General features: G+C 44.1%; 1 protein-coding gene across 8 annotated transcripts in view; it reads left to right on the top strand.

Moving 5' to 3' along the window:
- The window catches only part of ank2a (ankyrin 2a, neuronal), a 99812-nt gene extending 88838 nt beyond the window's left edge, over window positions 1-10974 (top strand). For all 8 annotated transcript variants that reach the window (XM_037532926.1, XM_037532925.1, XM_037532921.1 and 5 more), the window contains 4 exons: window positions 2583-2666; window positions 5343-5507; window positions 5680-5853; window positions 7539-10974. In XM_037532926.1, coding sequence (XP_037388823.1) covers window positions 2583-2666; window positions 5343-5507; window positions 5680-5853; window positions 7539-7559 — 444 coding nt within the window. In that variant the 3' untranslated portion in view covers window positions 7560-10974. The remainder of the gene's footprint in view (window positions 1-2582; window positions 2667-5342; window positions 5508-5679; window positions 5854-7538) is intronic.
- Window positions 10975-13031: the final 2057 nt, after the last annotated feature.

Genomic DNA, 13031 nt, shown 5'->3' with positions numbered 1-13031 from the left:
AAGAAGATGAAGAAGATTTGGCACACATGAGACAGAAGATGTCACGGCCTTTCATACGTACTCCTCAAGAGCCTCATACTCAAGGAGGAGCTATGGATGATGATGATGATAGTGATGATATTTGGAGGGTAAGAGTTCAGAGCATGAGCCTTTCCTCCGTCTTACCCCAAACTGCTTAACCTTGCTCCTACTAAAGAAGGAATGCTGTTGCTTCATGACACAAGATTATGTGATTTAATTAACCACCAGTGGATTTATGCAAGTTCAACAAAAGTATTTAGGGAGAATTAAACTTAACTCTAAAGTGAACTTAACACACATCTGAGCTTATTTCTCAATAAAAATGCAGACAATTAACCATGTCCTATTCAAAATGTAACATTCATAACCACTGGCTTAATTTATGAGCTTGATCACATTCTGTTGCTGCATGTTTTGTACAGTTGTGTCTAAACTTTGTTTGTCTTATCTGTGACAAAATAATAATTCAATTAGAAAAAGATCAATGTGAGAAATTATGTTTATGTAATGTATTACCAGTTTGCCAACAGATTGTTGCTCTTACATTGACTTTTTATGAATTGATTATTATTCTATTATCATTATTGTTATTGTTGCATGGATGTTCCCATAGGACATGTGCATGTCATCAGATGAGCTGAGGTTGTATCCTTGTTGTTTCTTCAGTCATGTCCAGTTTTTATTCAGTAGTGAAGTGCTCCAACAAAATCATCCATAGTTTTTTCTTTTGAGTAGATATGCACAATAGAGAATTAGGAGGCAATGGGACATCACGTTCATCATCACCCATATACCAAACCCAGTGTTTTTAAACTTTTTTCTTTATTATTATGTTTTTCAAGTAGGCACAGGAAGTGCAAAATACAGTGCAAAGTACAAGGTGTTTATAAAATTTCATGAAGCTGATTACACAGAGCTAATATCTTTAAAATGTTTTTATACATTCATTTTCACATCAAACTTTTTGCTCTTACTGTGTAAGTCATGAACTGATCAAGCATAACATTCTGACCACGTCCTTGTTTCTACACTCACTGTCCCTCTCATCAGCTCCACTTACTGTATAGCTGCACTTTGTAGTTCTACAGTTACAGACTGTAGTCCATCTGTTTCTCTGATACTCTGTTACCCTGTTCTTCAGTGGTCAGGACCCCCATAGACCCTCACAGAGCAGCTACTATTTGGGTGGTGGGTCATTCTCAGCACTGCAGTAACACTGACGTGGTGGTGGTGGTGTGTTAGTGTGTGTTGAGCTGGTGTGAGTGGATCAGACACATCAGCTCTGCTGGAGGCTTTAAACACTGTGTCCACTCACTGTCCACTCTATTAGACACTCCTACCTTGTTAGTCCACCTTGTAGATGTAAAGTCAGAGGCGATAGCTCATCTGCTGCTGCACAGTTTGTGTTGGTCATCCTCTAGCCCTTCATCAGTGGTCACAGGACGCTGCCCACAGGATGCTGCTGGCTGGATATTTTTGGTTGGTGGACTATTCTCAGTCCAACAGCGACACTGATGTGTTTAAAACCTCCAGCAGCACTGCTGTGTCTGATCCACTCAGACCAGCACAACACACACTAACACACCACCACCACGTCAGTGTCACTGCAGTGCTGAGAATGATCCACCGCCCAAATAGTACCTGCTCTGTGAGGGTCCATGGGGGTCCTGACCACTGAAGAACAGGGTAACAGAGTATCAGAGAAACAGATGGACTACAGTCTGTAACTGTAGAGCTACAGAGTGCAGCTATACAGTAAGTGGAGCTGATAAAATGGACAATGAGCATAGAAACAAGGAGGTGGTCATAATGTTAGGCCTGATCAGTGTAAGTAATGGCATGCTTACTAGATTTTTTTGATGAAGTATCTATCCACCTCACTCAAAACTGACAGGGTTCATTTCTGGCAACTCCAGAAAATATGTGCATAATGTATATGATTTTCTGATGATTCTTATGCATGGTCAGGATGTAGAGGAGGAGCTAGGTGTGTTATGTGAAAGCTCTGACGAAGATGTGCTGAGCACCAGGGTGGTCCGGAGGAGAGTGATCATTCAGGTACAACATTTGAAGGCTTGCTGAACTAGACCTCCTGATTTGGAGTGTCTACCCATTGCCTGGTGATTTGGGAATGTCAGTTTGAGTCCTGTTTGGAGTAGTTTCTCTATATTTCCTTAGAAAGCTGACTGAAGTAACCTTCTCTATTTCCCCCCAACTCCCTGCTTCTGAAGATGATGCTGATCTTTTCTAACTTAACTTTCCAGCTGCTTTGTGGAGAAGTTGATTTGCCAGTTAATTCTAACCTATGTAAGCTTGACCACATTTTTTTCAAGTGCTGGTTGAAGTTGGCCTTTTCACTGATCTGAAGTCACTTTTGTGCATTTGTGCAGGCGGGACTCAGATCACTGTGAAATTGCAACTTTTTTCCTCCCTTGTTTTATCTTTAACCTTATCTTTAACCTCACCCTATCCTACAGATTTGGTGCGACTGCTAACCTAGTGGCTATCTGTATTAGAGCAGGTTCTCTGCATTAATATCTTATCTCTCTGTTTGGGAACAGGGGGATGAAGTCCCAGATATTCCTCTACAGCCTGTGACTGAGGAACAGTACATTGATGAACAGGGCAACTTGGTGATTAAAAAGGTACGTCCTGAACTCCAGAATTAAGCCTGAATCTAAACATCTGCACTGGAGCTACAGGGTCACCAAGCATTTGTTTACCAATTAACATTAACAGTCTTGCCACTAAACCCACCTTAAATCCTGAATCATTTCCTAAGTCCTTATTTTAAACAATTGAACACTATAAGAAGATCTTGAAGGTTTTGTACCAACTGTACAGTTTTATCATCCTGTGATATTTTTCTTTAAACACATAGATGTTTTTCAAAGGAAGATTCACTGCTGCTCTGACCTTAACAATCTAAATATTATAGCTCCCTGAAAATGTAGAGCTTAGAACCATTTTGCCAACTGTGTTTTTCCCACTGTGGAATTAGACCTCCGCATTTAACCCACATACATGCACGCTAGTGAACACACACACTAGACGGCAGTCCTATCCATGGCGCCCAGGGAGCAACTGGGGATTAAGTGCCTTGCTCAATGGCGCTTCAGTCATGGACAGTCAGCCAAGGGGTTCGAACTGGCAACCTTCCGGTCACAGGGCTCCAGCCTCCAGCCCACGGCACTTGACTGGAGCGGTGGGCAGCCCTATCCACAGCACCCGGGGAGCAGGTGGGGGTTAGGTGTCTTATTCAAGGGCACTTCACTCATGGACTGTCAGCCGAGGGGATAGACCTTCCGTCATGGAGCTGGTTCCCTAACCTCCAGCCCATGACTGCCCATCATACAAGAATCATTAATTGTACAAGAATGATTAAATTTGTTCCACTGCTGCCTGAGAAATTCACACATTTATTCTCATTGAGGTGTCTATGAGCTTTATTTTAAGTTCCATCAGGTGGTGTCTTTGTTACCTGTGCAGGATAATCAGGTGGTATCTTTGTTATCTGTGCAGGATAATCAGGTGGTGTCTTTGATATCTGTGCAGGATAATCAGGTGGTGTCTTTGTTATCTGTGCTGGATAATCAGGTGGTGTCTTTGTTACCTGTGCAGGATAATCAGGTGGTGTCTTTGTTATCTGTGCTGGATAATCAGGTGGTGTCTTTATCTGTGCTGGATAATCAGGTGGTGTCTTTGTTATCTGTGCAGGATAATCAGGTGGTGTCTTTGTTATCTGTGCAGGATAATCAGGTGGTATCTTTGTTATCTGTGCTGGATAATCAGGTGGTGTCTTTGTTATCTGTGCAGGATAATCAGGTGGTGTCTTTGTTACCTGTGCAGGATAATCAGGTGGTGTCTTTGTTACCTGTGCAGGATAACCAGGTGGTGTCTTTGTTACCTGTGCAGGATAATCAGGTGGTGTCTTTGTTATCTGTGCAGGATAATCAGGTGGTGTCTTTGTTACCTGTGCAGGATAATCAGGTGGTGTCTTTGTTATCTGTGCAGGATAATCAGGTGGTGTCTTTGTTATCTGTGCTGGATAATCAGGTGGTATCTTTGTTATCTGTGCAGGATAATCAGGTGGTATCTTTGTTATCTGTGCAGGATAATCAGGTGGTGTCTTTGTTATCTGTGCAGGATAAGCAGGTGGTGTCTTTGTTACCTGTGCAGGATAATCAGGTGGTGTCTTTGTTATCTGTGCAGGATAAGCAGGTGGTGTCTTTGTTACCTGTGCAGGATAAGCAGGTGGTGTCTTTGTTACCTGTGCAGGATAAGCAGGTGGTGTCTTTGTTACCTGTGTAGGATAAGCAGGTGGTGTCTTTGTTACCTGTGCAGGATAAGCAGGTGGTGTCTTTGTTACCTGTGTAGGATAATCAGGTGGTGTCTTTGTTACCTGTGCAGGATAATCAGGTGGTGTCTTTGTTATCTGTGCTGGATAATCAGGTGGTGTCTTTGTTATCTGTGCTGGATAATCAGGTGGTATCTTTGTTATCTGTGCAGGATAATCACGTGGTGTCTTTGTTATCTGTGCAGGATAATCAGGTGGTATCTTTGTTATCTGTGCTGGATAATCAGGTGGTGTCTTTGTTACCTGTGCAGGATAATCAGGTGGTGTCTTTGTTATCTGTGCTGGATAATCAGGTGGTATCTTTGTTATCTGTGCAGGATAATCAGGTGGTGTCTTTGTTACCTGTGCAGGATAATCAGGTGGTGTCTTTGTTACCTGTGCAGGATAATCAGGTGGTGTCTTTGTTACCTGTGCAGGATAAGCAGGTGGTGTCTTTGTTACCTGTGCAGGATAATCAGGTGGTGTCTTTGTTACCTGTGCAGGATAATCAGGTGGTGTCTTTGTTATCTGTGCAGGATAATCAGGTGGTGTCTTTGTTACCTGTGCTGGATAATCAGGTGGTGTCTTTGTTATCTGTGCTGGATAATCAGGTGGTATCTTTGTTATCTGTGCAGGATAATCAGGTGGTGTCTTTGTTATCTGTGCAGGATAATCAGGTGGTGTCTTTGTTATCTGTGCTGGATAATCAGGTGGTGTCTTTGTTACCTGTGCAGGATAATCAGGTGGTGTCTTTGTTATCTGTGCTGGATAATCAGGTGGTATCTTTGTTATCTGTGCAGGATAATCAGGTGGTGTCTTTGTTACCTGTGCAGGATAATCAGGTGGTATCTTTGTTATCTGTGCAGGATAATGAGGTGGTGTCTTTGTTACCTGTGCAGGATAATCAGGTGGTGTCTTTGTTACCTATGCAGGACGATCAGGTGGTGTCTTTATCTTACCTTTTGTTATGTTATGTTATGTGCAGGTGAGCCGGAGGGTGATCAAGCGTTGTGTGTCTGCGGATGGTGTGGAGAGAGAGGAGATCAGGGTGGAAGGACATCCTGCGGGACCTATTACAGTTGGTCAGACAGACTCCTGCTCTAAAGTGGTGAAGAGAACTGTGGTAAAGAGTGAAGGAGACCAGACAGAGGTGAGTCGATACGCTTCCTGAGAAAAAAAAAACAATTAGTCACATACCCACATAGAGGGTAACACCTCTGCCTTCTGCACTGTCGATCTGCGTTCCATCCCTGCCTGGGTAAATACCCCACACTATGTTAAAGATGGCATTTCGTCACTCATGACGTTTTTATTCTATGCAGGTAACATTCTGTGAGCGAAATACTGCGGCAGGCAACGTGGAGGAGAATGGCGGGGGTCGAGAGGTCACTCAGACAGTGCGGACGATGGTGGTGAAGGGTGAAAGAATGGAGAAACACCAGGGAGACCCTCACCTGGCCATAGACCTGCCCACCGCCCAGGATGACTTCACACAGGTGAGTCCGTCACAGCAGTCTTTGGCTTTTAGGTTCATTACTGCTGTGTTATTGCAAAATAGCCACTTTACGCCAGTCTTAGCATTAGCATCAGTCTTAGCATCACCCCAAACTCCTTCACTGTTAGCATTAGCATCATCCCAAACTCCTTCACTGTTAGCATTAGCATCACCCTAAACTCCTTCACTGTTAGCATTAGCATCACCCCAAACTCCTTCACTGTTAGCATTAGCATCACCTTAAACTCCTTCACTTTTAGCATTAGCATCACCCTAAACTCCTTCACTGCTAGCATTAGCATCACCCCAATCTCCTTCACTGTTAGCATTAACATCACCCCAAACTCCTTCACTGCTAGCATTAGCATCACCCCAAACTCCTTCACTGCTAGCATTAGCATCACCCCAAACTCCTTCACTGTTAGAATTAGCATCACCCCAAACTCCTTCACTGTTAGCATTAGCATCACCCTAATCTCCTTCACCGTTAGCATTAGCATCACTCTAAGTTCACTCACTGTTAGCATTAGCGTGACCTTAACTTCCTTTAGCATTAGCATTAGCAACACCCTAAACCCCTTTACTCTTAGCATTACCATGAACCTAACTTCGCTAACCATAAGCGTTACCACCTGGCTGATTGAGCGTCCTGTTTGCAGGGGCTGATGGTTAATGTAGTTTTTTGTGGTTCTCCAGGCTCTGCGGTATTTGGGGGGCTTTGAGAAGGTTCAGGTTCCTGCAGGTGTAGAGCAGGAAATAAAGCAGCGTGATGGATCTGTCATCAGGAGGTCTGACCGCTGGCATGGTGTGTGTGTTGGAGTGTCTGCTGTGCGTGTGACGTCTACATGAACTCACAGGATAAATCTACAACTAAACCAAGAGAAAACCCGAAATGCTGATCTTTGGTACCACCTGGGATAGCATAGCAACTGCCTAGCAACCTGGCATAGTGTAGCAACTGCCTAGCAACCTTAGCAACCACCTGGGATAGCATAGCAACTGCCTAGCAACCTGGCATAGTGTAGCAACTGCCTAGCACCCTTAGCAACCACCTGGGATAGCATAGCTTCTGTTTAGCAACACCCAAACACTGTTTCACCATTTAGATTTGTACAGTCGTTCGAGGCGACTGTGTGCCGTCCTGCCTCAGAGCGCTGAGTGTTTGTGTGTGAACACAGAGTCGGAGCTGAGATGATGTGCTGACTGACGAGCGTCTCTCTGGTTTAATCTCTCCTGCTTGTCCTGCTGGATCTGCTGTGGTCTTAATGAGTCTGTGTCTGTTTACACTGCCTGAGATTAAACCCACACTAACGCCAGACTGCAGTCGCTGAGCTGGCATTCACTGTTTCTCTCTCTCTCTCTCTCTCTCTCTCTCTCTCTCTCTCTCTCTCTCTCTCTCTCTCCCCCTCCCTCCCTCTCTCTCTCTCTTGCTCTCTCTCTCCCTCCCTCCCTCTCTCTCTGTCTCTCTCTCTCTCTCTCTCTCGCTCTCTCTCCCTCCCTCCCTCTCTCTCTCTCTCTCCCTCCCTCCCTCTCTCTCTCTCTCTCTCTCTCTCTCTCTCTCTCCCTCTGCCCCTCTCCCTCTCTCTCCCTCCCTCTCTCTCTCCCTCCCTCTCTCTCTCCCTCCCTCTCTCTCAATCTCTCTCTCTCTCCATCTCTGTCTCCCTTTCTCTTTGTACCCCCCCTCAGGGTGAAGATGAGCAGTACTAAGTCTCTGAAGCAGACTGTGCTGAAGGACGTTAGAGGGAGGCTGCGGGTGTTTGTTGAACAGCTGGACCTCCCTCACCGTCATCATGACGACCTGCAGCATCACGTCCGCCGCCTCGTCCAGCACTACTGTGGCCGGGCGGAGGAGGAAGAGGAGGAGGAGAAGGAGGAGTGAAGGCCTCGTCTTTCCTCTTCTTCCTCCGAGTCCTTCCTCCTTTGGCCCCGCCCCCTAATTTCCCTATGCATCGCGCTCCAGCAATCCCACAGTGCACCTCACTCCTGCCACGCCCAGTCTTCCTGTCCGTCAAGCTGTGGGCGGTCCTGTCGCCATCACCTCACCGTCCCTCGCGTTTATCTCGTGGAGTTTCGTTTGTGTTTCTTCACTTTTTCGTGACCAAAGAGAGTTTACTGATTTTTCTTTGTAAAATTTGAATCCATCAATCGTGACAAAGTAAAAGAATCCAGTACACGGTCAGAGACGCTCTGATGCTCCAGGGCGTTGGTTTATATGTGTTAAAGAGGAAATTCTGCACTTCATATCATAACTGTTCATCTTTAAAGCAGTCCCAAAGGGGAATTCCACCAAATTCCTCCACGTTCCTCCGTAATTACGAGTGTGACAGGTAGACAGGCGTTAAACAGGTTATCACTACCTTTAAAACTGAGCTCTGTACTGATTGGTGGCCCTGCTGTAGGCTTAATGGGTGTAGCCAAACTGCTGTAAACTGAATGGGTGGAGCTAAACAGCTATAGAACGAATGGGTGGAGCTAATTTGATGTACGCTGAATGGGAGGAGCTAAATTGATGTAAGCTGAATGGGTGGTGCTACACTGCTGTAGACTCAATGGGCGGAGCGAAACTGCTATACACTGAATGGTTGGAGCTAATTTGATGTAGACTGAATGGGTGGAGCTAAACTGCTGTAGGCTGAATGGGTGGAGCTAATTTGATGTGGACTGAATGGGTGGAGCTAAATTGGTGTAGGCTGAATGGGTGGGGTTAAATTGGTGTAGGCTGAATGGGTGGGGCTAAGATGTTTTAACAGTGTTTACGTTTGGTATCGGACGCAGTGTTTGGTTCTCGGCGATGTTGGGCTCCTTGAACTTTCCGTCTGGTTCTTAACACCACAACTCTGACTCGGTTCATCCCTCTAGATCAGCGCTTCACACCAAGCCGCTCGGAACGGCTCCGTTTACACCTTCAACACTTCATTACGGAGAGAACGTCAGAAGCTGGATGGACTTCCCCTTCTACACAGCATTTATATTGCGCTCTTTGGGTGAAGCTGATAAACTCGTGTGCGTGTTCTCCGCCGTGACGGCGGCGGTTCTGTATATAAACGCGTCCGAACGCGACTGTCGTGCACATTAACCGCGTGTGGAGGAAGTTAGCAGGCATGCTTCAGCTAGCGTCACTAATAACTGTGCTCTCATATCTCACTGTGTGTGTATGTCTCTCGCCCTGCTCGCTCTCTCTCTCTCTGTCTCATATCTCACTGTGGTGTATGTCTCTCGCCCTGCTCGCTCTCTCTCTCTCTGTCTCATATCTCACTGTGTGTGTATGTCTCTCGCCCTGCTCGCTCTCTCTCTCTCTCTCTGTCTCATATCTCACTGTGTGTGTATGTCTCTCGCCCTGCTCGCTCTCTCTCTCTCTCTCTCTCTCTCTCTCTCTCTCTCTCTCTCTCTCTCTCTCTGTCTCATATCTTACTGTGGTGTATGTCTCTCGCCCTGCTCGCTCTCTCTCTCTCTGTCTCATATCTCACTGTGTGTGTATGTCTCTCGCCCTGCTCGCTCTCTCTCTCTCTCTCTCTCTCTCTCTCTCTCTCTCTCTCTCTCTCTCTCTCTGTCTCATATCTTACTGTGGTGTATGTCTCTCGCCCTGCTCGCTCTCTCTCTCTCTCTCTCTCTCTTTCTCTCTCTCTCGCTCTCTCTCTCTCTCTCTCTCTCTCTCTCTCTCGCTCTCGCGCTCTCTCTCTCTCTCTCTCTCTCTCTCTCTCTCTCTCTCTCTCTGTCTCATATCTTACTGTGGTGTATGTCTCTCGCCCTGCTCGCTCTCTCTCTCTCTCTCCCTCTCTTTCTCTCTCTCTCTGTCTCATATCTCACTGTGGTGTATGTCTCTCGCCCTGCTCGCTCTCTCTCTCTCTCTCTCTCTCTGTCTCATATCTCACTGTGGTGTATGTCTCTCGCCCTGCTCGCTCTCTCTCTCTCTCTCTCTCTCTCTGTCTCATATCTCACTGTGGTGTATGTCTCTCGCCCTGCTCACTCTCTCTCTCTCTCTCTGTCTCATATCTCACTGTGGTGTATGTCTCTCGCCCTGCTCGCTCTCTCTCTCTCTCTCTCTGTCTCATATCTTACTGTGGTGTATGTCTCTCGCCCTGCTCGCTCTCTCTCTCTCTGTCTCATAGCCTCACTGTGTTTCTCAGAGTGGATTGATTCTCTTTAATATTCTGAATGTAGCAGATCTGCGCTGAAGGTTCCGAGAGAGATGATTGGCTCATTCTCTGATCCTCCGACCAATCAGTGACCTGCTTTTCATTTCAGACACTGTAAAACACATTTATTTATCTGTGAGTTAAGAAGAAAACATTGCAGTCTGTGTTAATTATTTATTGATTATTTATTTATTTATGGAAGATTTATTTGTGTTTCTGTTAACAAGGAGGATCGGAGACGATGTGCAGTGAGTGAATGAAGATTATGGAGGAAGGAATGAGTGAATATGTGAGTGAATGAAGTGAATGAGTGGATGAATGAATGAATGTGTGAATTCATGAGTGAAAAATTGGGTGAGTGGATGAGTGATTGAGTGAGTGGGTGAATGAGGGAATGAATGAGTGAACTGTTGAATGTGTGGCTGAGTGAATGTGTGAGTGGATGAATCAATGAGTGAACGATTGTATGAGTGCATGAATGAAAGAATGAATGAGTGAACAAATGAGTGAACGCTTGAATGAATGAGCGAACAAGTGCATGAACGAATGAAAGTGAGTAAATGAATAAGCAATGAGTGAGTGAATAAATGAAAGTGAGTGAATGAATGAACGGAGAAGCAAATGAGTGATTGAGTCAGTGAATGAATGAATAAACAAACGAGTGAGTGAATGAAAGTGAATGAATGAGTGATTGAGTCAGTGAATGAATGAATGAATGAATGAATGAATGAATGAATGAATAATAAGGTGGTTCACGGCTGCTGCTGCTGCTTTTCACTGTGATGCTCCACTTTCTGTTGATTGAATCCACATCCTGTCTGATATAACGATGATAATAATAATAATATACTTCTATACAGTATTTACAGTATATCTATAACAGCATGTATTAGTTTATTATTATTATACGACAGAAAGACATTTAAACAGTAAACAAGGCTGCAGTGTGTGTGTGTACGGCTGATAGAATAAAAGTGTAAAGTGTTCGTCTCCCAGCGTCTCTGCTTTTCTTTCTTCACTAAAACAGAAGATCGTAAACCCTTCGTCCAATCAGGAGCGTCTCAGGCACATTTTCAGATGGAGCGGAAACGTGTAAAGTGGTCTCGTATAGAGGGTGCGCAGCTGAGGACCACTCCTTCAGTGTTTGGTGCTGATGTCCAGGTTTAATCTGTAATCTGTGAATGTGTATCAGTGGCTGTGTTTACATGCAAAGATGTTTGCCAATCCGATTGAATACATTCTGATTACAGATGAGGACCGAGGTGTTTATGCTCACTCTACTCAACAATCTGATGGAAAATCTTCGTTTACATGCTCACTAGAAGTAATCCAATGCAAAATAACGTGCATGCATAGAGAACCACTTAGAGGAAACATTTCTGAACAGCACGCTGATGTGAGTGAGATGAGCAGCAGTGAGCAGTGCTTGTGTTTTTAACTGCTTTAAAATGACGTCAGACTCAGGAAAACATCCTTCACATGTCCTTATTAAAGACGGCCGAGAGGAAGACGTCGTGTTCTGAGACACATAAGCTGGACATCCGTCCCACCGCCGTCTTTTAAAGATCAGAGCATGAACTTCGTCTCCTCTGCAGACCAGTTTCTGCTCTGCCGCGTTGAACAGTATAAACTCTCACTGTGACGCGACGCACATGTAGAACGGACTTAAACTTTCCGATAGGGAATGTAATCGGATACAGGCGTTTACACGGATATTATTCCTCTATTTAACAGATTACCCACCTTGTTCAATTGGATAGAATTTGTATTCTGAATGGCCTCAGACTAGTCTATTCCTAGTGAGGTGTTTACATGGACGTATTCTATTCCGATTGAGCTATTAGTCGATTATTAACTGATAAGACTGCATGGAAACGTGGCTTGTGCTAGCTTGATGCTAACATAACATGGCGAGATGCTAGCAGAAATTAGCTGTGCTAATCTCTTCGATTAGCTCGTACATTAAACGCTGCTGTATGATAATATTCAACACTCATGACGATGCGATTCTCACTGTAAACAAAATCTAATATTTTTGTTATTCTGATTTTGAAAAAAATCAACATCTCAGGTAAGAAAATCTTAAATGTGCCTTTTTTCCTTAACTACATGCTTAAGAAATCCGTTTTTCTATCCTCAAAAAAAGTTTTCCTGCTCTAACCTTTCTACCTCTTAGCGGAGTAACATCACTATATTCTTGAAAAAAATGATTAAAGACGTCTTTACGACAGTCACACTTACCTTAGACTGTGCTCATTAGCCTAGTAAACTTCTTGAACAGCGATTTCTAATGAACGCCACAAATATAATTGTTAAAATAAGCAAAAGAAATTTCCCATAACCTAAAAGCGATATTAATCATCTGCATGACGACATCATCTATAGCCTTAACATGAAAACGAACAGCTGATAGAATGTTAACATGTCAGGGATTAGCTGATAGGATCTTTACTCATCCAAGAACAGCTAATTATCAGAACATTAGCACATCCTGGAACTGATAGAAACCTATTGCATCTAGGAATAGCTGACAGAACCTGAACTCACTCAGGAACAGCTAATAAGAACTGTAACGCATCCAGGAACAGCTGATAAAATACGTCCTTATGACAGTCAAACTTTACTAAACTGTACTAATTACGACAAAATAACTTCTTGATCAGCGATTTCTCATAAACGTCATGTAATTGGTAAAATAAACTTTTTTTTTTCCCCATAACTTAAAAGTGATATTTATAGTCTACATGACGACATCATCTATAGCCTACTTATGAAAACATTTGCAATTTTCTTAAGAAAATAAGTTTGTCTTTAGAATTTTTTTTGTGAAAGTTGTTTTTTAGCACACTCTAACAAACCTCTTAGCGTTTGTCTTGAGATCCTTCGTAAGTTTTCTTTTCTAAGGAATGCTTTCGCCAATTGAGCCCAGAGATCCAGTTTAAATCAGAACCGAAGCTGAATCAGATTGTGTTGTGAATCCAGAGTGGAAAAAAGTCGGATTTCCACGTTTGTTTTGCAGAAAATCGGAGACGAACAGAGTGAG

The sequence above is a fragment of the Pygocentrus nattereri genome, chromosome 22, assembly GCF_015220715.1.
Source record: "Pygocentrus nattereri isolate fPygNat1 chromosome 22, fPygNat1.pri, whole genome shotgun sequence".
NCBI classification, from domain to species: Eukaryota; Metazoa; Chordata; class Actinopteri; order Characiformes; family Serrasalmidae; genus Pygocentrus; species Pygocentrus nattereri.
This window is presented reverse-complemented; position numbering and strand designations above follow the sequence as displayed.